Source organism: Trachemys scripta, chromosome 3, assembly GCF_013100865.1.
Source record: "Trachemys scripta elegans isolate TJP31775 chromosome 3, CAS_Tse_1.0, whole genome shotgun sequence".
NCBI classification, from domain to species: domain Eukaryota; kingdom Metazoa; phylum Chordata; order Testudines; family Emydidae; genus Trachemys; species Trachemys scripta.
The window spans coordinates 44,234,785-44,261,675 of NC_048300.1; the positions used below are offsets into that span (position 1 = coordinate 44,234,785).

Sequence of the window (26,891 nt, forward strand, 5' to 3'; positions counted from 1 at the left end):
CTTACCTTATTTTTGCCAATTTGGTGTCAGTTTCCATGGAAACAAAATTAAGAACTGGAGGCAGCAAGTGAAATGGACTCTGTATCCATGGAAATCAGATAAGTGCATATACGGTAAAGGTTATAAATTACTACTTTAAAAAACAGAAGAGGTAAAACTTGCTTATTTCCATTCTTCTGACCTATACTTCCATGAAAATGGGACCAGAAATGCCACTAATAACCAGCTGAAAGCAAGAACTCACACAGATTTCAGCTGCTGGCTGCTCCCTTCCTTTTTGGCTAAGAGGCTAATAAGTTTCAGATGGTCACCAGCCAGGGTGACAAGATGGAACCACTCCGCCCGCAGGCAAGATACAGCAGTAGCAGCCTGATGAGAATTCAAGCCCCCTCCCAGCAGTTCGGAGTAAGGGCTAGGCTTCTAAATAGGGCATTGTGGCTGAATCTTATTAACAGATTCATCATCTTTCATATCAACCGCTGGATAAAAATGTTCCTAAATTTCATTGTTGTCTTCCACTTAGGAAAGAATAAACTGAATGTGTCTTGTTTAAACAAATGCAGGCTACTGATGAGAGCATGGATATATATGGTCTGTAAACATGGGCCCTAGCCCTGGGTCCACCCATACGTCACCCTCTCCCCCAAGCCAGCAGGAGCTCAGCTCCAGATGGAGGCCAGCAGCCCAGCATTGGGGCCAACGCTGAGGCTGGCGGGGCTGGCGCTGGTGGGGGGTCCAGGGCAGTTCAGCAGGGGCTCCTCGGCTGCGGGAGCGGGTGTTTGGGGCTCTGGCAGATGGTGGGCTTGGAGGGGGGGCCTCAGGCAGAAGGGATGGGGCCTCATGGACTAGCCACCCTGAAGGGGAGGCCTCATATGCCACCCATGTGTGTAAAAATGCAAACAATATACTTTTTAAATTCTCAAAACTGGCTTCCAGTCTGTAGAAGGAAACTTTATCTTGTACAGATGTCTGCAACTTCCTTAGAGATAGTCATCAACCCCTTCGACATCCATCAAGACTTGTTTCTCAGGAACAGCTAATTTGTTTATATTAGTAGTATTTGGCTTCTCTTCAGCCAGCATTTTCAGTTCACCAGAAGATTTTAAGACTAGTATAAAAGTCAAGCTACTGCTGTAATTGTTGATCATGTGTTTTTAGTCTGGATGTTTATCACTGTTTACCTATTTTTCTCCCCAATGCCTCAGTTATTTTAGAGCAACTAACACACAAGACGGCATGTCCCTTTGAGTTTTCGTTGTTCTCTCCTATTTTCATTCAACATTAATTTCACTTCATCACTCCAGATAGGAAAGAGTGTAGTAATATTTATTTTTTAAAATATTATATTTATGAGTTATTCACTCATTAAAATTTTTACCATACCAGTAAGGACTGTATTTGCAAAAACGTTTCTATTCAAAGGGTTTTCACATCTCTCTCCTGGCTGACAGGAAAGCTGATCTCAATACTTACCAGTTCAGCCTTTCAATGCTTTAACACAAGGTCTATCTTTGAGCCAGAATAGGAGAATTTTGTGGAGTTGGGTTTATTTTATTTTCTAAATTTACAATAGTTTGATCTCAAATTTTTAAAAATCCAAGAAAGGTTATGAAAAAATACCAGCTGCCTGTCAGTCCAATCACTCCTTAACATACCAAGATTTTCTGGCACATCTAATACATAGCACATGTGGACCATGTAAAACAGGCTACCAAATTCAAAGAAGATTTGAATAATAAAATGTTTAAAAACCTGTGACAAAACACTAAGATTGTGATGATGAACAATCCATGAAACTAAACGCAGACTCTAGCATTTATCCCAGGTTTTCATTTCTTGTAGCTCTTCACTTAAATATGATATTATGATAAGATGACAGAAAGACAAACTCCTATGTTCAAGATCTTTCGCAACAGTGGTGCATACTTCACACGTCAGAGAAATGCAGAGGGGTTGTATTTGTATGTTTTATAAGAATGTACTATTGATCAAGCTATCCAAAAACTATCCAAAAACTTTTTAAAAAATTAAGAGGGCAAAGTAATTTTTTCTAATACGAGCTTTTTATTTTAAAGTGTTTCTGGGGAACATTTTATTCACATTTCCAACAGAGATCATGTGGTCACTCTTCATATGGAGCCCTGAATCATTGATCTGAGCATCTTTTATTAAGATTTACACCTCAGAAAGATTTTTTTTAAATAGTAGCAAACAAGAAGTGTTAAAGCCCTTGACGAATCTTTACAACGGATCACACAAACTCATCCTGCTTAAAACTACTATTAATTTTTCATTTAGGTATTTTCCTAGATTCTAGAAGATTTGTGTTTCATCTGATCAGGATCAAAGCTCTCTCCACACCCCACCCCATTCACTGGGATTAAATCAGCCATGTCATTTTAAATGTTTAAAAACTATGGTTCTGAAGCAAGATATAAAAAAGTGTGGTAATGATGATGACAGAGACCTTTGAATAAAAACCCTTCGAGATTCCTCCTCTCTCTCTCTCTCTCTCTCTCTATGCATTTGCTACAGAGCAGCTGTGTCTCACACAGATTCACATGAATGAAAATATTAAGGCGAGAAACCACCCACTTAGTTTATTTTCCATATGACTTTCCTGTAATTATTTTGTAAACTGTTCACACAACAATATATAAAAACATCTGCAAAAACAGGTAATTAATGTGTCAAGCCAAACTAATGCATTTTTATGGTGGCCATGCTTCGTCAACTGTAATTATAACTCTTTTTAAGCAAATGATGATGTGTTTGTTGCAATGTGCAAGTGGTTATTTTAGATGCTCTGTTTACTGTTACCGCAAACAGAATATAAAAACTCTACAGCTATTTTGCTGCGCATAAGCCTCCATCTAAACAAGCAGAAGCAGTCTGCTCCCTCATTTCCCAACAGCTTTGTATATTTCCAAGTAATAAAACACATTTCTTAAAATCAAACTTGGTGTTAGATCGGCTGGCCAGGACACCTCTGCCCAATTAGCGGTACTCAGTAAATCCAGCCAGCAGCCAGCTATTTAGATTTTTAAGAATTATTTAACTCAGACACACTCACAAAAATAGAAATTATCAAAAATATTCAAATAATCTTGAGGGTCTGACATAGACAAAGAGCACAAATATCGGATAATATGCCCCTCCTTAGTCACCCTGTGGTCAACTGATGAAAATGAGATTATATAGGCGCAAGAAGCATTTCCACAGAATAATTACAAGAGGTAGCACATGGCATACTAGGAATATTATGAAGAATATCTGGGTTCTAACATGCAGTGAATATATCTTTCAATTGTCAATCTGCTGGATGTCGATGTGCTGGCTACTTAAACTCCAGTTGGTTACTTGTTTAGTCAGTAGATCCTCTTAGATATAAAAAGGAATTACGCTGAGGTGTGGCAATGAGCTATTGAAAGTGACTTTATAAAATAAACCTGTATTTAAAGTTAATAAATCAGAAAACGCCCATAGGTAAACATGTGCCTTGATCAAAAAGTCCATTTGATAGCCTCAAAATGTGCTCCAAATATGTGCAAGAAGTACCCTGCAACTTGCGTCATTAGACATTTGAGTGACATGCTGCATTTCCCGGAGGATACTGTATAGCATGGACTAAGATGGAAGATTCAGATTGCCCAGGTAGATAGGTAAGTAGCAGGTACTAACAGAAAGAGGAAGAAAAAAAGAAATCACTGAAAAGGTCTGAAAGACGTTTAAAGTTAGATGTCTACAGCATCATATGGTCAACAAATGACTTATCCCCCATACAGAAAGATGCAACCAACAAGCGTTAAAAAAGGCACAGTTAATAAAAGGAGGGTGCCAGCAACCAACAAGTATTACATAAGGTCAGAAATGATCTCTCGATCTCTCTCATTCCCTTCTCGCACCAAAGCACTCTTAGCTCTCTTCCCATCAAGGGGCTCTCTAACAACCTCCAAGCCTCCACCTGTCTCATAAGTAATATATTATAGATAGGTTCTTTCTGAAGCAAACACATCATGCCCTCATACACGCAGTAGTTTGGTTGTACCTTCATTTACCTCACAAGAAGAAAAACTCCTTTAGGGCTTGTTCTCTGCTGTTCAGTATATTTAATGCTTTACGTCTTCAAGGGACTGCAGACATGTTAAGTACCATAATTAATACTCACAGCAGAGATAAAGTATTATTTTGAAGTGGAAAAGAAAGTTGAAGCAACTTGCCTAACAACACAGTAAATCAGTGGCAGAGTCAGGATTAGAAATCAGAAGTTTCTAGTTCCCGACAGGGCTGGCTTTAGGTTTTTTGCCGCCCCAAACAAAAAAAATTTTGGCTGCCCCCCACCCCAGCCCTGGGCATCCCCCCACCGCGGCCCACCAGAGCCCCTCCCACACACACACCCTGCCGCCCCAGCACTGACCCCCCGCCCCCAACATGGGATCCACTACCAGCACACAGCGGCCAAGCCCTGGCCCAGCCACGACTCCATCCCCATGCGGGTGGAGTTGCTGGGCGGCACGGAGCGGGAGTACTTCCAGGTGGTGGTGCAGCTGCAGGGCGGCGCGGAGAACACGGCCCCCTCCCTGGGTTTCGCGGCGCTGCTGGTGGCCGAGGTGGATCAGTTCGTGCTCGCAGCCCTTACCCCTGACATGCTGGCAGCCGAGGACCTGGAGAGCCGCCCAGACCTGCTGCTCTTCAGCCTCACTGCCCCTGGCCCAGCCTCAGTGGGCCAGAAGGCGAGGATCTCCGGCTGCGGGGCTACCTGCTCAGCACCGATGAGCCCAGCCGGCCGCTCACCTCCTCACACACTCCGGGAGCCCCTCTCGCCACCGCAGCCCGGGCTCGGCTCCAGGGGACCCCGCTTCCCTCCCTTCCCGGCTCCTCTCACACTCTGGGAGCCCCTCGCCACTGCAGCCCGGGCTCGGCTCCAGGGGACCCCGCTTCCCTCCCTCCCCAGCTCCTCACATACTCCAGGAGTCCCTCTCACCGCTGCAGCCTGGGCCCTGGAGCCGAGCCTGGGCTGCGGCGGTGGCGAGGAGGTGGCTGCTAAAGAGCAAGAGCAAAAGGGAGAAAAAGTTAGATCTTGTTCTGAAGATTAAAATACAAGCTTCCAAATGAACATTCATTTCAAAAGCTGCTCATCTCTCCCACTCAGATCCACTATCACAGTGTTTCTCAAACTGGGGTCACCGCTTGTGCAGGGAAAGCCCCTGGCGGGCCGGGTTGGGCCGGTTTGTTTACCTGTCCCGTCTGCAGGTACAGCCAATCGCGGCTCCCACTGGCCGTGGTTCACTGCTCTGGGCCAATGGGGGCTGCTGGAAGCGGCGCAGGCCGAGGGACATACTGGCCGCCGCTTTCAGCAGCCCCCATTGACCCGCAGCTGCAAACCGCGGTTAGTGGGAGCCGCGATCGGCCAGACCTGCGGATGGGACAGGTAAACAAACCAGCCCGGACCACCAGGGGCTTTCCCTACACAAGGGGCGACCCCAGTTTGAGAAACACTGCACTATCATACTTAAAATACATTGAGAACTTTTAGATCTCAAAGTGCTTTACAAAAGTGGGTAAGCCCCATTCGTCTCATTTAACAGATTGGAGTAATTCAACTACACAGGTGTTCAGACACTTGCCCAACGTCACACAGCCAATCATTGGCAGATGCAGGATTAACACTCTGGTCTACCATGCTTCCATCAGAGATACCCCGGCCTACTTCTAGGCCATAATTACAGTCAACTCTGATGACCATCCCTGGAAAAAAGGGCAGGTAGATTAAGGGACACATCTTAAAAAACATAGCCCTTCATGAGAATCACTAAGTGCATCCAGGAATGGGGAAAGAATCAGATTCAAAGAGAAGATACCAGCTAGGTGAGAAATTGTTGTTGCCTAATTCTGCACCTGAATCTCCTGCACAGATGCAATGCCAATTGAAGGACACAAGAAATGGTATATTTCCTTATCACTTAAGGAAATAAGCTTATCAATATAACTTTGATGCAGCTTATATGATGGAGTATATCCAGTTACCTTGGTTTTGGAAAAACTGTTGACTGGACAAAAAACCTACAAAAGCTGGAAAAATACACAATATACGTCTTCAGAGACTCCAATAATTCCTCTAGCACAACCAAAGTTGACATCAGGATATTTTTATGGTAAAAAAAACAAGCAGGAAAAAACTCAAAAACACACACACACACCCTCACAGGTCCCCTTTATACAACATAAAACAGCAAAGGATGCCACAAATCTTTTTTTTGTTTAGTTTTTTTTTTAAAACACCTTTGCAGGTCCCCATTAACTTTGTTTTTATACAGTTTCACAGTGAAGAAACTTGCCATGGGTCAGAAATTAGAACCCCTTGTTTCCAGTAATTCAAAAGATAATACCCATGTGGATACAGAGTTGAGCCCCCCTGCACATTTTTTAAGAATGAAGACTGGGGTCTCTATTAATGTGACTGCTAAACAAACCTACACTTCTTTCTCAACCAGTTGGTGAGCCAGGGCAGGCTACCCCACATAAGTAGGTTATATACGTAATACTATGTAAATCTTTATAGTTCGGAGCAAACCTCCAATTTAAAAATAAGTCAGTCAATGTACCAGAATGAGCTTGGTCCATCTCTTGCAAGATGAGACAATAGCATTGGAGCATCCCATTTCAGAAAGTGAGACTCGTGAGCTATTTATTCTTGTGAAGGAAAGAGAGAGGCACCCCACATGGATCTGATATAGAATTAAAGATCAAACTAAACAATCAATCACCTCTTCTACCAAGAATGTACAAGGAATCTTATGAAAAAAGAATAACCTTGCAAGCTCCTTGAGGGAGGGAGGCTCCAATCTGCATCACTGAAACCAAACAGAATGACTTCTATTCACCTCAGAGAGGAACACAGCCACTAAAGTTAGATTTTGACATCATTGCCGCGCCTAGCCAGGAGAAAAGAAGGGCTTCCTTCCCCCTCCTCCCCAAGAGTGATTCATGGCAATTGATTGAATTTCAAGTTAGAACATTCCACTGCTGTAATTTTTAGAAGGCATACTTTGCAGGTACCACAAAAGGCATGGGAGAGTAATACACAGCAGCCTCATACCATGCAGGAAAATCGTTTGACTGCATTGAACTGCATTTCCTTTTGGGAACAGTAGCCCAGGTGAGATTTGTAGGAGGGGAGACATTCCATGTTTCCACCTTCCAGTCTGCACAGCGCTGCTGAGGCCCAAGATTTATACCGGCTCACTGGATATCAGATCACTTTCCTTTTTGCTAGAAAATCATCTAATCAGATGATGTCCTCTCTCTCCCCTGTCCTCAACTAACTGCAGTGAACCTTAGCACGTGACGAGGACATTTCCTCAGAAGGAATAAGACCAACAAACTACCATTATCTCTTTACTGATATTCTATCACTTCTAGGTATTTCAGACCCTTTTGTTTTTCCTCTCATGACTACTCAAATATTTCAGACCTTATCTGGATTTAAGAACCAACCAGAAGAGGTTAGAAGTTTCTTCTCTTAAAGAACATACCAGGAATTTGATGGAGGATCTGTCTATGCAGTTCTCCCCAAACTCCAAGTATTTGGCAATTGATTGAAACAGTAAAACTTTTTTTCAGATACTAAAAGCCTGAATAAGCCATTCATAACCACCCAATGTAACAGTTAAAATACTCTTTTTTTATATAAACAAGTTTCTCTATGTCCTTCACAGCCACCCCATATATATCCCCCAGCTGGATTTTTGGATTTTTCAAAGAATGACTCTGTTTTCCATGGAGTAATAAAAATGCAAGGGGGCGGGGGCGAGCCTTAAAAGACTTATTCTTCCCACAATGAAAGGAGGTTTAGCAGCACCTTCCTCATTAGTGGGTAACCCAGCTGTTATTTTTGCTTATCTGGTTTGATGATCTCTGTTTTTATTAGTGCAAATACTTCTTACATCATATGAATGAGACTGCTATCTCCTTATTAACCAAACAAACTCGTGCATGCCATAAGTGAACATGCAATTTGTAAATCTTGACACTGTGACCACTATTCTATAGCCCTGAAATTTCAAGCACACTTCTGGGAAATTTGTTTCAGGAATGCGAGGAGGAGCTAAGTCACGAACAAGTCCCCCCGAACGCCACAGCGAGCTAGAATGCTTTTTAAGTTGACTGCATAATTAGTTGCTGGACATGTTGGCAGCTGTCAAGGAGGCAGCTGGTGATTTCAGCACCTGGAAGCAGCTTGGGATGGAGGATGAGCACATACGCTGGCAGTTTGTTAATGATCAGCACTGAAACAGTTAATGTTGACATTTTGTTTTCTTCAGGTTTCAGATAATAGTGCAGTTCACTTTTTTGAGTTATTCTTTCTAGCTATCTGCAGACGTCATCGGTTATCTACACCAGTGGTCTCCAAAGTGGCCAGGAGTCTGAGCGGCTTTTTTTTTTGCTTTGACAGTTCGGCCGGGAGCAGGGGGTGTGTGCTCAAAATATTTTTTACTGATGGGGTGCGCGATCAAAAAAGTTTGGAGAACACTGATTTACACAACCGTGAAGAATAGCATATTTTTAAGTGAAGCTTTAAAGTCTGAAGCACAAATTTGTGACATCAAGTAGACTCCCTAGAACGTAGATCCCTCATAATTTTCCAGTTTGTATATAAGGACTAACATCTGAGTTCTTTTAAGGACTCTGAGCACACCACATTTAATGCATGTTTACCTAGGTATTTAGAACTCGTGTACCTTGAATGAAGGTACCAACTCCAACTGAAACAGTGAAACAAAATTTAACCCACCAATGAGTTATCACAAATCTGAACAGAGTATATGGAAAAATATGTAGAAATAAGTGCAAAGATTAAGGCTACATAGGAAAGTGTTCTGCATGGGGAGTGCTCAAGTGACTAACAGGCAGGTATCAGTTAAGAACGATAAATTTTACAGTACATACAAGACAGCTTTTCAAAAGTTTTATTCATAGGAGTATCTCACTTCATATAAAAATGTTTCTTGCATTTATAACTGTGCTAAACATGACAGAAGCTGGTAAACTGTAGTATGTGTTTGGAGATGTCCAAAGGAACCAGCGATCTGGTCATGTGGGGCAGACCTAGCTAGCATCTGCATTCACACTGAGCTCTGGCTCTATTTCCCATTGAGCAGTTAACAAAAAAAATAAATCAGTCAAACTACATGGATTCTACAATGGAGGAAACATCCCTGGATACTCTTCTGTTAAAAAAAATAAAAATAAAATCTGGAACCTAGATCAGCACAAAAACAGAAGGAGAAGCAGCAGCCTCCTAGCACTGATAAGAAAACAAAATAGTGCCAGCAGCAGCATGTCCTCCAACACTAGCACTACAGAAACAGGAGACTGCTTTGGCAGTCAGAATAGTGGACGTAGTTACACAGAACCTTACCAGAGAAATGAAAAACGAAATGTTCCAAGCCTCTCTGCAGTCTGTTCTCGGGGGGCGTTCTACTAAACAGAGAAATATGACTGAAAGTCAGTGAATGTGACACCAACTTGTTACATGGCAGAGGAAATCCAACAGGAGTTTGAAGACAGACTCCCGACTCCAAGAAAGAAGCTACAACAGCCTGAAGAATGAAGGATTGCAGGAAGGAGTGGGGTGAGGGAGAGATTCATATTACAGAACTCCCAGAAGGCAGTGAACTGCCTAATCCTACTTCTCGGTTTTCTTTTTATATGAAGACTAGCTTCCCACTTGAAGTTTCAACAAAAATTGCAAACCCAAAATTGAAAGAGTAGACAGTACACTCTTCCTAAGAGGCATTAACCCATGCAGGCCCAGTCCCACCTATGAAGACAAGCGGTTTTAAGCTGCTGGGGAAAAGAAAAAAAAAACGACTCCTCTACACAATGGCATGAGCATGTTTCTTTCAAGAGGTCTCTGTAGCATTACACACTATGCGGACTTTAACCCAATAAGGAACATCATCAGGCAATATGGTTACAGATGTAGCCCTACCTATCCAGCTTCTTTAAAAATCTTCACCAGGAAATAACATAAAACCCTCACAAGAATCCTTAGAGTCTCAGAACTGCTTACCCCTTCAGCACAGAGATAAGCTCTTCGCTATATTAAAATCAGGTACATTAATATTTGTATATTCTGCTGCTTACCAGTAAGTACTATAGGTGGGGATAGGCTTGGTTAATTGAGGCTAAAAATCACCAGATTTAAATATGCATTTTGCATTGGTTTACATAAGTTGAGGAGGAGGGATTAATTTTTTATGCAAAAAAACTGTAGGGAGCCCACTTGAGTAGCTGGGAGGTGGAAATAAACTATTCAGTTGGTTGCTTTTAGGACACCAACGTTTATACTTTTTATAAAAAAATACATTGCTTGTTCCTGTATTCAACAAGGTCATGTAGCACCAGGCCTGACCTCAAACCCAAACCCAATTTTCCTACACCAGTAAAGGCTCACCTCAGGGACACCACTCAATGAGGCATTAAATTCTACAGGCAAAAGCTCCAGTTACTACACCTTAAGATACCAGACATACTAGACTAGATCTATTTCTTCTATCTATATTATATTCTGAAAGTAATGTGGCATCCCTAACAGACCTGAGAATAATCTCCAATCATGCTGTCCTGTTCCTCTGAATAGATGATTTAAACCCTAATCTTTCCCCATCAAAGTAGAGGTAACTTATTTCACAAACTAGGAAGTTAGTTTGTTTCCAAAATGGCTAGAAATATCATCTAGATGTCTAAAATATTACTCACCTAAGGCAACCCTATAATGGGGGGGGGGAATGCCTCATTATAAATACATTTCTGGGTCCAAGTTCAAAGTGAGGTTCAAATTGTATCTGTAACTTTCATTCCATCTGTTTGTTGGGTATCAGCAAGGCTAATGTAAGTGGGTATGCAACTGATATTATCAAAATTAGGGCTGTCGATTAATCACAGTTAACTCCTGGGATTAACTCAAAAAAATTAATCATGATTAAAAAAATAATCGCTGTTTTAATTGCACTGTTAAACAGAATACCAACTGAAATTTAGTAAATATTTTGAATGTTTTTCTACATTTTCAAATATATTGATTTCAATTACAATGCAGAATACAAAGTGTACCGTGCTCACTTTATTTTTATTACAAATATTTGCACTGTAAAAATGATAAAAGAAATAGCATTTTTCAATTCACCTCGTACAAATACCGTAGTGCAATCTCTTATTTGTGAAAGTGCAACTTACAAATGTAAATATTTTTGTTACATAACTGCATTCAAAAACAAAACAATGTAAAACTTTAGAGCCTACAAGTCCACTCAGTCCTACTTCTTGTTCAGCCAATCGCTAAGACAAACAAGTTTGTTTACATTTACAGGAGATACTGCTGCCTGCTTCTTATTTACAATGTCACCTGAAATGAGAACAGACTTTGCATTGCACTTTCGTAGCTTGCATTGCAAGGTATTTATGTGCCAAATATGCTAAACATGCATATGCCCCTTCATGCTTTGGCCACCATTCCAGAGGACATGCTTCCATGCTGATGGCGCTCATTAAAAAAATAATGTGCTAATTAAATTTGTGACTGAACTCCTTGGGGGAGAATTGTAGGTCTCCTGTTCTGTGTTTTACCCGCATTCTGCCATATATTTCATGTTATAGCAGTCTCGGATGATGACTCAGCACATTTTGTTCATTTTAAGAACACTTTCACTGCAGAGTTGACAAAATGCAAAGAAGATACCAATGTGAGATTTCTAAAAATAGCTACAGCACTCGACCCAAAATTTAAGAATCTGAAGTGCCTTTCAAAATCGGAGAGGGACGAGGTGTGTAGCATGCTTTCAGAAGTCTTAAAAGAGCAACAGACCAATGCGGAAAATACAGCACCCGAACCAACAAAAAGGAAAATCAACCTTCTGCTGGTGACATCTGACTCAGTTGGTCTGTACTGCTTTCGATCATTATGGAGGAGAACCCATCATCAGCATGGACAATGTCCTCTAGATTGGTGGTTGAAGCATGAAGGGACATACGAATCTTTAGCACATCTGGCATGTAAATATCTCGCAACGCCGGCTACAACAGTACCACACGAATGAATGCCTGTTCTCACTTTCAGGTGACATTGTAAACAAGAAGCGGGTAGCATTATCTCCTGCAAATGTAAACAAACTTGTTTGTCTGAGCGATTGGCTGAACAAGAAGTAGGACTGAGTGGATTTGTATGCTCTAAAGTTTTACATTTTGTTTTTGAATGCAGTTACAAATGTAGAGTTATGTACAAAAAGTCCAACTTTCATGATAAAGAGATTGCACTACAGTACTTGTATTAAGTGAATTGAAAAATAATCTTTTTACAGTGCAAATATTTATAATAAAATATAAATATAAAAATATACTGTAAAAAATAAACTGTACACTTTGTATTGCATTGTACACAAGAGCACTGTATACTTTGTATTATGTGCTGTAACTGAAATCAATATATTTGAAAATGTAGAAAACATCCAAAAATATTTATATAAATGGTATTCTATTATGGCTTAACAGGGTGATTAATCGTGATTAATTTTTTTAATCGCTTGACAGCCCTAATCAAAATGTTTTCCCTGACAGCAGAAGCTTATCCATAGTCTGTGGATAGCCAATGAAAACTAGTGTCCAAGACCTAGCACATAAAACTAATTAATTATCTTAAGATCTACTTATGAACTACAAGGACACCATACAAATTGTATGCATCATGGTTCATTTAATCAGATGCTCAGCCTTGAGGACTACACTGGACAAGTGCTCACTCCACACAACCAAGACTGTTCATCATTCAGATATATACACATGCAAGTGAAGAATGTAAGAACAGCCCCAAAGTGGAACAAGCATTCCAGATCTACCATAGATTAGGTATACAATCTTCCTCCAGATTTTCATGTAGAACATGGAGACCTGTAAGTAAAGGGTTAGCTACTAGTCCTTACTTTTTCAACCTCATAGGACAGATTCTGTCATCCTTACTCATGTATCTGGTTCCCCTATATCTCTGTATCTTTCTTGCTGCACCATCTTAGGCACTGTCGGCTTTTTTAGGTTAAAATAGTTAAACGTGATCACTTATCTGCTCGCCACACATCTCAACTTCCCGACGCCCAAATAGGGGTATAATTTGGGATGGTCTCACAAAATCTGAAGAGATGGGATTAATTTCTCTAGTACAAATAGTATTTTCTGTTAGCTCAGCCTCCCAGTTAGTTTCTTATGTCCAGCAATAAGAATGAAGGGACACCAACTTTGTAGTTAACTCTGGGACTAACATGACTGAAGTCCTCAAAATGAGGGAAAGCTGGGAAGCACGAGACTTGCTGTTGCTGATTATTTTTCTTCATGTAATTCATCAACAGGCCTGAAGCAATACACTGACTTCAGACTGTTTTGCATGCTAACAAAACAAAGAAATAGCCATATTTGTCAGCCAAACTAGCTCTGAAGCAGCACCAGTGGGATTCCACTTCATGAGAGGGAGAGGGATGCAAACAGCCATTGCTCCCCGCAGTACACCATGGATCTGTGCTGCAACAAGTACTCTATCCATTTCAGTATGGAGGTGTGCTTAGAGTACAGGTGATACTACTGCAGCTCATGGGCTCTGGTGCCATTCCAAGCCTGGGCACAGGTTAGAGAATTTCATCTCTTTATGCACCTGGGCTGTCCATGAACAAAATTTGGCCCAAGATGTTTATTGTATTGATGTTCAAAGCAAAAACAGTACAGCTAGTTCTCAGAATTTAACAGTGTCATACAACCTGCTTTACTCCCTGAAAGAAACCCCGATCAGTTTTCTTGCCAGAACAGTAAACAGAACGCTAAAGATTTCATGCTAAAATGTCACAGAAGAGTAACAGGGGAAGATACAAGTGCGTTGCTAACAATGTAGTTAACAGAACCATGCTTTCCACTGTATACACAAAGGAAACTGAAAATCAAGTCAACATCCTTATCTCCTTGGCTTCAGCACAAGCAGTATTTTTCACCTCTGGGATTAGCGCCATCAAGTCAAAGGGCTGAAGAGTCATCAGGTATGTCAGATTTTCCACTTACAAAGACTGCCTTTACGGAAGAGCAGACAAATTATAGCTATTTATCATCGGCTAAGGAATTGCAAGTCTGCAAGATTCAAGTAATACATGTTGTAACTTCAAGAATATTTACAGTTAGGAAAGTGGGCAATACCTTATACCAAATCAATAGGAGTGGTTAACAACAGGATAAAGAGAAACTTAAATTCCAGGTCTATGATGCTGAGTTACTAAACTACTATATGAAAAGCAGTCAGAGGGAAGTTCCAAACAGAAAGGATTGACTGTTTGCTATATAGATTGCATTTTGTGATTCTGGTTTTTAAGCATCAATTTCTATTTTCTTGGTGCCACCAAGTGGCAGCATTATGAATTGTCACTTTATATGGAAAGGACACTTTCAATCTAATAGGGTCAGCTCTGAGAAGACATTGTGATCACACACAATGCAGGGATGGTATGTGGGGGGGAGGAGAAAAGAAAAAGAAAAAAGAAAAAAGAAAAAAACCCACCCTAAAATCTGAAAATTGTTTTGGCCGGCCTGGAAAGAGACACAAAATGAAGATATTCTATAAGTAAACCACGAACTATTGACACCCAAGACATTTACAAAGGATTTCAACATACATATCACTAATACATGCATGTTTTTGACCATATGTTGGAAAAGATAATAAGCATGTCTTATGAGTCAGAGTTAAGATTATTATTGCAATGTAGTGTGAATATTCACTTGCCAATATTAACAGCATATTTTAAATGAAGATATACTGGCATAAGAATAGTGTCTACAGGGCTAGTTAAGAATATGATGAATTCAAAGGCACTTCAGAGAGATTAGAGAGTTACAACACAGTCGTATAATCTGTGGGTTGAGGGCCACCTGTGTCCCTCAAAGGAGACTGTAATAAGAAAATAATGTATTTTATTGGGAATGGAAAATATGTTCTCTGAACCACATCCTGGAATTTTGAAACTGAAATATTTGAATTAGCTGTGTCACTATGACAAAGAGGCTGGGGACTTCCCTGCCAGGCTGTGGGAGCCCCAGAAAGAGCTGGATAGGAGTTCAAATAGCTTTACCTGAACCTAGGGGGAGTGTCTAGCAAAGGATGACTTCTCTCTTCCATCCCTGCCCTCACAGAGGAGATGACAAGCTCAGAAACAGCAACCAGTTACAGCTCCCAGGTTCTCTGCCCCAGCCCAGTTTAGAGCAATTTAGGGGCTGCTCTAACCTGAATTAGCTGGCTATGGTCTCCAAGGAATTACATACTAGCTGGAGACAGACAGAATGAAACACACTCCAACCACTTTCCCTCCCTGATCCCAACCCCTGGCACAGAGGGCCTGTCATATGGGAAGAGCAAGGTGTAGGTGCTAGCTATGCTAACTCTGCACCCACACAGAAATCCCCCATATTGGGGGGGTATCCCCAGCATGGAGTTGCAGCTGGTAACTACTCCCTTTGTGCTTCCCAACTGGTAGAAAGGAAGCAAAAAAGAGCAGAAAATCTGCCGAAAACAATTAAGAACATAAGAATGACCATACTGAGTCTGAGCAATGGTCACGTAGCCCAACATCTTGACTTCCAACAGTGGTCAGTGCCCGCTGCTTTAGAGGGAATGAACAGAATAATGGAATTTTCAAGTGATCCATCCCCCATCATCCAGCCCCAGTTTCTAGCAATCAGAGGTTTAAGGACATCTGAAGCACGGAGTTGCATCCCTGACCATCCTGGCTAATAGCCGTTGATGGACCTATCCTCCATGAATTTACCTAATTCTTTTTTGAACCTTGTTACACTTTTGGCCTTCACAGCATCCCCTGGCAACCAGTCCTACAGGTTGACTGTGTGCTATGTGAAGAAGAACTTCCTTATGTTTGTTTTAAACCTGCTGCCTGTTAATTTCATTGGGTGACCCCTGATTCTTGTGTTATATAAAGGGGTAAATAACACGTCATTATTCACTTGCCCCTTCTGGGACCCTTTGATTTTTTTTAAATAATGTTTGGTCATCAGGCTGAAAATCCTGGATATCAATGGATTAGAGAATAAGATTGGGAATTAGGACTGTTGCTAGGTAGGTGTCCAAAGAGATACTAATATATGAGAGAGTGGGAGAAAACAAGAAATCTCAAGTTCTTGGAGAAAACTCTAGAAATTGTAGCAAATGAAGAATTTAAGGTAGATTTGTCAAAAAGGCCTTTTTATGCTGAAGCTGCAAATGCCAGTTTGAAAGGCCCTTGCATTGTGGTTAAAAAGCAGAAGTGATTATGACAAAATGGAATGTCCTTCAGAAAAGCAGTAGTGAAAGGCACATCATCCTAAAAGAAAGTGTATTAATAAAGAATGAACAGCGGGGTTGCTACCAACAGACAGATTCCAAACACATTCAACATCCGGAATGAAAAGCATGTCGATAACATGGATAAGTGGAGATAAGATGCCATTGAAAAGCTATGATGCGCAGTCATCCTAATGACATGACTCCCAGAGGGAAGGAAAGAGGCAGATTTACAAACAGTGACTTGGCTCATCTCTAGCAGAAGCTAAGCACACACTCTTGTCGATCATCTACATTTTCACCAATACTATTCCTACTATTTTCTCCCTGCTAGTATAAAAAGCAGCACAATATGCAACATCCATTCACAGAACCATACATAGGCCTCTCCAGAGAATCGATGCTGTGTGTCTTTATGAAATACAATAAAAATCTGAAAACTAGTCTGTCTGGAACTACTGTAGTTAATTTCTGAATCCACCCAGTGGATCTGTGGTTAGAACTCTGCACTTGTCAAATGAGACCTGGATCTGGATTTCAGTTTTCTGTTCTCAGCAGGCTAGCATAGGATGGGAGTACTGCACAGGCTCTGAATTCACTCCTGTACAAAGCACATGCTACTGCTCTGCTACAATTCCTGCAGCCAGACCAGATGTTAATATTAGTAGATTTTAGTTTTCATTGGCTTGAAAGGCAGCTGTAATTTGGGGCTTTTGGGGATCAGAGATGGAAGAGAGAAAACCCTTCCTTGAGTGGCAAGCAGGATGTTCTGTTGTTTAACGTCTGCATTTTTTACAGGGGTGAGGTCATGACTGCATACAATTCTGTCCTCCTCTAGCAATGCAAATAGCTCTGTAATACAGAATTTGAAAAAACATTTACATGTATATGCATCTTTTAGCTAGAGAAGGCAAGAGGGTCTAGTGGACTAGGAAGAAGGCTGGGAGGCAGAAACACTTCTGCTCCCTGATGTGTTTGGAAAGTTAACCTGAGCGTTTCCCCCATGTGTCAAAAGGGGATAATTAACCCTCAATTAACCATGTAAGTTAAGTTATGTTACAACAGTTCTGCAAATTCTGAGTATTATAGATAATCATTCCCAATGGTACATAAAGAATAATTTATGTATAATAAAAGGGATATTTACAGGAGTTATACTAGATAGAGAAGACAAACTGGAACTCAGCATTTAGATTGTGGTTGTGCTTCAGGTTTGAAAAGAGAACAGGTATTTGACACTCAGCATTACTGTTCGAAAACAGTCTCAGATAAGAAAACACACTTCAGTTCTCAACTACACATCATTTGCCATTTAACAGAACCTCGTTAGCACTTACTAAATTGTTGTTATTAATAGAAGATAACATATCATAGAAGTCATTCAATGCAGAGGGAAGATCCATACCTTGAACACCTTCCAGGAGCAGATCGACCCCTCTCCGATAAAAGCTAAAGGCAGCTTCATAATCTTCTTCTTCCTCCTTCTTCAAGGCCAGCTTTATCAGCTCCCCCGCTTTCTCCAAGTAATCATGTTTGCCAAGCTTGTGTCTTAAGCTCCCAGTAAACAGACTACGGCTCTCGCTCTCCCTCTCGCCTTCAGGTTTGCTCCACTCACAATCATAAGCTATAGCACCTTGTCCTAAGGATTCTGAAGCAAGGCTGAGACCAAAAGCTCTACTGGGAGAATTTTGGTTGGATGCCATTCCATCATCTAATTCGGCAAGAGAGTCTACATCGACTGTCAAAGAGATGAGGTCACTATCACTGGAGAAACCTGGAAATATGATCACAAGTGTGTACAAAGAAATTCAAGTCGCTAGTATTAGTATTTCTACTAATACTCTGAGAAACAACAATTTATTTCTTGTTACCCACCATGTATATTCAAGTTAAGCCTCCATAACTATTTGTAGCATCTCTGGTATAGGTCAGAAGGACTACTAATGCTTTGATTTTCTCCTCTACCATAAGTGCCCTTTGGAATTCTCTATCACAAGACTTGCCATTCCTGTTCCATTTTGAATTTCAAGCATAGAGTACAGACTCTTTACCTCGCCTGGTTTTTTGATGTACGTCATCACAAGACTTCAAGTATAGAACTAGCCTTATATACCAGCACTTTCTTGGGACCTCAAGATTTTTGAGTTCTTGTGGAAGAAACCCAATTTTCTCCAAGTTGGCAAAAGGCTTCCAAAAGCAACTCTCGGCCCAAATTCCTCATTACGACAATGAGAATGCAAGGAGACTAAGCAACTAGCAGCCAATCTATACCTTCAGATCCCACTCTCATTTGGGCTCCTGGAAATTACATGGCTAACCCTACTTGTGTGGATGATGTTACAAAATGAATTCAGACTGTAATTGCTTACTGTTAAAAAAAACAAAACAAAACACTTCACGTTGCTTTAAGTTAGTAAGGCTAAGTGGCCCAAGTTGTTAAATTACCAATTCGATATTTGTGACACATTGGTTTCAAATACATTTTATATATAGGTTATAATTTTTCTCTCTGTATATATCATCATGTATAAAAGGCATCAAGTTTCAACTCGACAATATTATTTTTGGTATTTGACTATATGGCAGATATATAAACAAAGCTATTTCTAGATCTTACCTCCACATTCTGATTGGCTGGTAAGCATCACATCATCGAGTCCACTTAAATCCTTTTGAACTAAAAAAGGACAGAGGAGAAAGGCATTAAATATATTTTTATATCACAGAATATACATTAATTTAATATCAAGCAAAGGGAAGAAGAGACTTATTGATGCAGTCTTATCACAGATAGAGAGGTGTGTTCGAAGCAACTGCACTCAAACCTGCTTTCAAATGTATTTATTTTGGATTGCCAAAACAGCTACATCATCATAACTATGGTTTTAATTCTTTCAATTCCTTGAGGCCTTAAAGGTTTAAAAAGATTAAACAGCAAAGGTGCCTATTTAGGAGAACTACATGAAGCCTCAGTACCACATTACTGTATCCAAATTCAACTGTGATGATGGCATTTAATCCCACTATAGACTATTCTGCTGCTCCACAATTCTTATGGAAATTTAAGATTTGAGGGACTTGCAAACATGCATACAATTTAAGAAGACACACAAGCTTTCAATTTGGAAAACAATATTCCAGAATAACATCCTGCACCAGATGTCTGGAATAAGCCATGAACTTGGCACTGCCAGCTGGACCGCAAATGGGAGTTTGTTTTATCATCTTGCCAGACATACCCATTGAAGCAATACATGAAAGGGTGAAAGAAAATTCTGAGATAAACCCTGAAGTCTGCTGTCTTGTGCATTATCATTGCAGTCAAGAGATTCTCCACAACACCAGGTAATGTTTCATGACCCAGGTGGTTCTCAAACAAAAACAAATTCCTTTAAACTTTCTCCAAAGCTCTAGAGACAGAGTGGGGGGGGGGACACCTACTCACCTTCTCATGAAGGATGTGCAGAATTTTTGCATAGAAAAGTGGTCTTTGGAGAGACTAGTTCCTTTAAGAGGAGTGAGGGGAAGAGAAGGCAGGAAGTAGAGCCACTCCCATTTGCTCTTTCATGAAAAGGCCTTGGGGAAGGCAGAGAGTGCAGGACACCACTGTTCTTTTGCATAAGGCAAAGAGAGAAGCGGGAACAGAGTGGCAGAGGCACCATTTTCCATTCTAAGGGTAATTCTAAGGGTCTTCACTAGCGGCAGGGCTTTAACATGGTTGTGTAGTCGCAGCACCAGCGCTGGGAGAGAGCTCTCCCAGCACTGTTTAAAAAAAAAGCCACCCTCATGAGGGGAGTAGCTCCCAGCACTGGTGCACTGTCTACACAGCCAATTTACAGCACTGAAACTTGCAGCGCTCAGGGGGCTGTTTTTTCACACCGCTGAGCGAGAAAGTTGCAGCACTGTAAAGTGGCAGTAGACAAGGTCTAAGAGAAGCAGGAGGAGGAACTGAGATTTCTGGGAAGCAGTGTCTCTCCTGCAGGTCCTAGAGCTCTGCAAAAGGGAAGGAGGGCCTGATCTCCTTACCAGGAGGGCAAGGGGAGAGCAGACAATTCACTAATAATGGAGAGTGCACATGGAGAATCCGTAATTTGTGCATTTACAGGAGACCCCATAATTTAGGTGCTGAGAGCCCAGAATTCATTAACTGGGGTGGTCAGTTGATTTTGTTTGGGGGAGACAGCAATTAGCTAGGAGTGTGGGTTGAAGAAGCATTATTTATGGGGTGAAGTTATGTAGATGTGGCAATATATCTTAAATAGGTGTGGTTTTAGATGAGGGGTATACAGGCCCTATAGACCAGCAGACTTAGTTTTTCCCCCATTGTAAAGAAAGGGTATGTCTACACTGCAAAAAACAGACCCACGGCAACAAGTCTTAAAGACCCAGTCAACAGACTCGAGCTTATACTGCGGGGCTAAAACTAGCAGTGTAGATGTGCCCACTTGCCCTGGAGTCCAGGCTCTACAACCTGGTGAGGGGGTGGATTTCGGATCCTACACTCCAGCCAGAACCAGAACGTCTACACTGCTATTCTTAGTCCCACATCACAAACTCTGCGAGCCCAAGTCAGTTGACCCAGGCTCTGAGACATGCTGCCGCACGTCTTCCCCTCCCCCTCTTCCCCCCCCGCCCCCGTGTAGACATACCCACCGTCACATCTTTTCCTATCAGTGTCCTTAAAAGTGGATGGCTTAGCTATACTTGCCTGTTTAAAAATAAACGGGAAGGTCACAAAAGGGGAAATAATGATTAAGATGTTAAGAAAGTTCACAAAAATAAGTGACAAGGTCACTTCTGAACTAGTCTTTAGAATATTTCCCAATTTCCAGGTGGGTGACACATTGAAACTGTTCTGTGGGTGGGGCCAGGTCATGAATGGATTCATTTTGGGGGAAAGAGAAGGTGGCCATGATAATGCACATAGAAAGAAAGACTCCCTAGGTCACTTGTCTAGAGGATTTGGCAATTGGTATAGGAGGAGAATAATTGGAGGGGGAGGAGGGAAAGACGTTGGTATGATGTGTATATGTACATGCTTGCAAGGTAGAAGAGGGGCCACTGCTTGTTTGGAGAGAAAGGAACATTATACATTTGTACTATGATGCAGCTAACAGGGGAGGAGTACTCAAGCTTAAAAAAATTAATGGGCCAAAAGTACCATACTTGTGTACACCTCATGCAATCCCATTTGGTTCAGTGGGCTTGCACATCGCTTGTAATGCTGTATTTGGTCCAGTCTAATATTTTGCTATGGAGTGAGGTTTCAGAATTAATGTGGCATCCTATCTGAGCATATTGTTAACATCTACCATCATACTAGTATTAATAAGGATTATGAAGGCCATTAATCCTCATCCTTCAAGCATCAGCTACTATGAAGTGATAAATAAAGTTTCACACAATTGTCCGGGTTTAGCTGAGAAAACTTGTATTCCTCAGAAGATTATGGATCACCGCTAGACGCAAGATTCCAAATTAGATGAACCACTGGCCTGTTCTGGTGTAGGCACGCCTCTATTCACATGTAGTTTGCTGCTTGGAATGGGGTTTCAGATGCTGACTCAACCATATTGAAAGATTTCTTCATTTTTGTACATAGAACTCCAACAAATGAAGAAATCTTTATATATAAACCATATTGAAAAAAAACCTCTCTCTCTCTCCAAGCTAATCTGTTTCAGAAAAAAACTGTACAAAAAAGATGTTGATTTTCCTGCTCTCTGACCTTTAGAAATGCTTTGTGTTAGGTTGTTCAGTCTCTCTCTATTTGTTATTAAAATACTTTTTACCTCTGGAAAGGAACCCTCCATCTTTACACCCAAGTTTTGAAACACTGAAGTTAATAGAAGACAAAATAATGAAATGAATTTAAGTACTACCCCCCCCCTTCACTGTAGTGTCCAAGTGCCTAAAGAATCATAACCAAGATTTTAAAAGGAGGGTGCTTAAAATTAGACTGTTAAAATCAGCAGCCTGACTTTTCAGAAGGGTGGAGCATCCAAAGTAGTGTGTTTAACATCACTGGGAACTGTGGCTTCTCCGCCCTCCTGAAAACGAAGGCATCTCATTTTAGAATCCTAACATTAGGCTCTCCCCTCCCCACCCTTTAAAAAAAAAAAAAAAAAAAAGATTTGGCCCATAACTAGTGCACAACACAGTTTAAAAAGGCAACCGAGAGTCTGTTCGTTGATCTAGCAGGGGTCATTGACAATGCCATGCAGAAAACTCAAGCCAGGTTCTTGACTGCTATAGAGTCAACATTTATAGCCCCTCAGACCTAAAGAGTCAAGAGTGAGAGAATGCTGCAGATCCTTTGTAAGTAAATCTCTTCATCAGTTCCCTTTCAAAAAAGGGAGTCCTAAGATAATTTAAAGGACCAATAGTCATCCCAAGGCTCGGGGGGGGCGGGGGTAAAATAGGACTTGGAAGCACTTGCATTTAACAATGTTAAACTTGCCTGGAACAGGAATACAAGTTTAGATATTTGCATAAATCAGGAGGGGAAAAAAAGTCACAGTTGAGTACTAGTACTGCCATCTAGAGGATTTGAATGTAGTTATTTCTCGTTTTCAGTGTTGGTTTTGAATTCATTGGTCTATCCCAGTAATCTGGTTAGATTATAGGCTTTAAGAAAGGACATCAACCTGGAAGCCATATTTATGCCTGACAATGCATGTCCTGTAGTTGCAAACACTACTGAAAATTACTATATCGGATTCAGAAAATAGAATTCTGTATTTTTTCAAGTTTGTTCACTTTGTGCATTCAACAGAATTTAGTGTCTAATCAGTTTCACAGTTTCTCCTTAATAATCAGTGTATTTCTCCCTTCCTAAAAAGAGCCCTGGTAAATTTTACATGGAAGGAGAATGGTCCAGGGGCCAGGGCACTAGCCTAGCACTTGGGAAACATGGGCTCAATTTCCTGCTCTGCCACAAACTTCCTATGTGACCTTAGGCAAGTCAGTCACTTACTTAGCCTTTTCTCTGTCTCAGTTCCTCATCTGCAACATGAGGATAGTATCAGCACTTCCCTACCTCACAGGGGTGTTGTGAAGATAGCTAGATTAAAGGTGGAGAGTCACTCAGCTACTATGATGGAGGCCACATAAATACCTAAAATATATAATCAAGTAGCAGAGAGATCCTTGTAAACATTTTATAAAGGAATTTTTAAAAAGGACACACTGTGTGAAGGTTGCACATTGGAAATTTTTTTTTTTTTAAATAATCAAACAGTGCCCTTTTAAATGTTACCTTTAGATATAATAGCTACCTCCAGGGGTTAAACAGCTCAACAGTTTGTTTCCTTGTTTGGACAAGCAAAATAGTCAGTCATTATTATATTAGGATCTGTAAGCTTTAAAAAACTTTAAATCGACACATATATAGAATATACCATACAAGTAATTGTGAGAGCTAAACATTAAGAGATTCTAAGAACAGCCACATAACCTGTAGCCTTCTAGCACTGAAAGGATTTTTTTTAATTGCTTATAAAAAAACAAGAGGTCAGATTACATCACAGAAGAAACCCAACCTTCAGAACTGCAGTCAGATAAGCTGTCAATCAGGGAATCAGATAAAGGCTCTACAGGCCCAATCAATTCAGACCCATCATGCACCTCACCACCCTGAAAAAAGGAGGAAAAATATGCATTTAACTGTTATGTACCAGGTATAGTCTCAGTATCGTACAACAGCAAAGAAGGTGGACGTAGTCAATTGGGTTTGAGAGATCTATTCAACTCCCAAATTGTTTAACTTTAAATCAACTAGTCATTGAACTGAACTAGTTGAATAAGCTGAAATGAAGAAAATATTCTCCCTGCATTTTCTGTAGAGGTTACTATCGTCAAAAGCATTTCATGTCAAAAGTCTTGTCAAAAGCATTTACTATTGTCTGCATTTCAACAAACTGGTTCCAGATGCTTAGCCAGTGAATTCCACCAGTTCAGAGGTCTGACTTCTTAAAAACATGACAGCAAACATGTATAGTAAAACCTCAGCATTACAAACATCTTGGGAATGAAGGTTGTTTGTAACTCTGAACAAGATGTTATGATTGTTCTTTTAAAAAAGTTTACAGCTGAACCTTGACTCAACACAGCTTTGAAACTTTCCTTTAATTTTTTAACAGTTTACGTTTTACAAAGTACACTCCTACCCCAATATAACGCGACCCGATATAACACGAACACAAATTCGGATATAACACGGTAAAGCAGTGCTCCGGGGGGAAGGGGGGGAGGGGTTGTTTTAAACTATATATAAATTTTTAAAAATCCAACTTAAAATTAAGTTTAAAAAAAAAAAAAAAGTCTATTGATCAGACACCCAAAATCTGGTCACTGCAGGCGGGGGAGGCATCGAATCATTACCCGCACCAGCCCCTACTCAGGCAGGGCCACCTCCTACCAGCCCCGGCTCTGCAGGCAAGTCCCTCCCGACCCACGCAGGGAAGGGGGGAGAGGGGAAAAGCAGCAAGTGATGGAGGGAGGGGAAAAGTTGTGCAAATGGGGGCAGGGCCTCAGGGGGAAAGGGCAGGGGAGGTTCCGGCATTCCTGATGCAGTGTCCGGTTTTTAAAATATTACAAAGTTGGCAACCCTAGGTACAGATGTTTTTTCTAATTTAAGATGGACACTCAAGTACTTTAGGTCATAACATTTATTTTTCTTAAGCAAGGGAGGGGTTTTTAATTGTGTGTTTTTAAACCATACAAAACCTAATCAAAATAGAAATATTTTCAAAAAATAACCCAGGCACAAAATGCAGTTGCTGCAGTACAAGACAACAAAGTGGAACAGTCCAGCCTATTAGCAGTGTCAATACCAAAGCTGGATGTGAATTAAAATAAGTATTTTAAAATTCACTTTTTCATAATGTGTTAAAGGTAAAAATACTCACCTATATTAAGTATGATTTTTATCTTGATATCACTATAAACACATAGGCTCTGAACTTCAGACACCTATGCAATCTCATTGATTTCAATTGGACTATTTATGTATGTAAAGTTAACCATGTACATATGTGTTTGCAGGATTGAGGACTAATAATAAAACATACATTGTAGGAAGCTTTTAGATTTATCTTCTGTAAATCAAACCTCTTAAAATGTTATTCTGCATATGGTGCTTTCAATATGGAAAGAACTATATGCTGAGATTTTAATATAAAAATCCCAAATAAGTTAGTTGCTGTCCTAAACCACATCCTGGAGTTTGGTTACCATAAATAGTTATGAGCTGCCAAAGCTGTAGTAGTTTGCAAATGGCTTCCTACATACATTATTGTTTTGTTACAGAACTGTATTACAATCCCTAATGACAGTCAATACTGAAAAGTTTAACTAGTTTTCCCTCAGTTCAAAGTATATTAACAGCTGCATAAAAAATACAGAAATAGTTATACTTTATTATTTCCCTCCAGAGCATCTTGGATCAAATAGCATTGGTTTTGCTCTGCAGACCTCCAGTATGTTTAATAAGTCAATGAAAAACAAACAAATAAAAAAACCAAAGCCCATTCCCTGAGCGCCCTACAGAATATTTGCAGCTTAGAGGGTAGGTACAGTGTCCTTACTCGTTAAGGGCCCCACTTCCAGCTCCCAGCCAAGTCAATGGAAAGACTCCCATTCACCTCAAAGAGAGCATCTGATCAGGCCTAAAGTCACTTCACAATTTACAGAGTAAAGGAGCAGCAGTATTAAAACGTCATTTGTATCGCTATTTAGGCGAGGCACATCTAGATTATCACAGAAATATTAACGAACCTTAAAAAAGTCTTCAAACTGTTTGCTCTTATATAGAGCAGGGATGTTGGCAGAAAACTGCAGCAGATCTTCAGCACATTGTCTTCTTTCTTTAATCACAGATTCATCAAACCGCCCTAGAACAGAAATATGAATTGACATTTTTTAGAAATAACTAAAGTGAACATTTACTTTACAAGAAACCCTCAGAAGAGAATGCCCTGCATCTACGAGAGTCACTCAAATGCTTCAGGAGACTGTGGCAATCTTCACACTTCGGAGTCTCAACTGTCCCTAGAGTCTTGTCTTCTGCAATCCACTTAAGTGATGAAAGCTGGCAGCCATGGCAGGAATCCTTGGCTCTCTCGTTCTAAGAATATGTAAGGCAACACTCTTGATTAGCCAAGAGACACTAACATATGTCCACTGAGATCTAAAAGTAACTGGTACATTGCTCTATTTGACAATACACTCGTCAATGTCAGTCTTAATTATGGCCTCAATCATGGAACCAGCTGAGCACTCGCCACTCACTCTCCAAAAAGTTGGAACCTATAACATCCACAAAAAGCACACTGCAGATTTGAACTGTCCCATTAAAAGTTTAGCAATTGCAATGCTTTTTAGTTCTTTAACTCATGCTGTTTCAGTAGGGCCACTATCAACTATAATAGTCGAAGGTCAGAGGTAGAAATATCAGATCACATTGGCTTGTCTGTGCACTATATATAAGTGCACCCACTTGTATAAAGCCATGTCACTGACAGTAGTCAGA

At 40.6% G+C, this 26,891-nt stretch overlaps 1 protein-coding gene across 1 annotated transcript in view; it reads right to left on the minus strand.

The window, feature by feature from the left end:
• The window catches only part of RPS6KC1 (ribosomal protein S6 kinase C1), a 105,998-nt gene that overhangs the window by 61,421 nt on the left and 17,686 nt on the right, over positions 1-26,891 (minus strand). The window contains exons 4-7 of the mRNA XM_034764581.1: positions 26,138-26,253; positions 23,902-23,995; positions 18,978-19,037; positions 17,766-18,134 (exon numbers count right to left, since the gene is read on the minus strand). Coding sequence (XP_034620472.1) covers positions 17,766-18,134; positions 18,978-19,037; positions 23,902-23,995; positions 26,138-26,253 — 639 coding nt within the window. The remainder of the gene's footprint in view (positions 1-17,765; positions 18,135-18,977; positions 19,038-23,901; positions 23,996-26,137; positions 26,254-26,891) is intronic.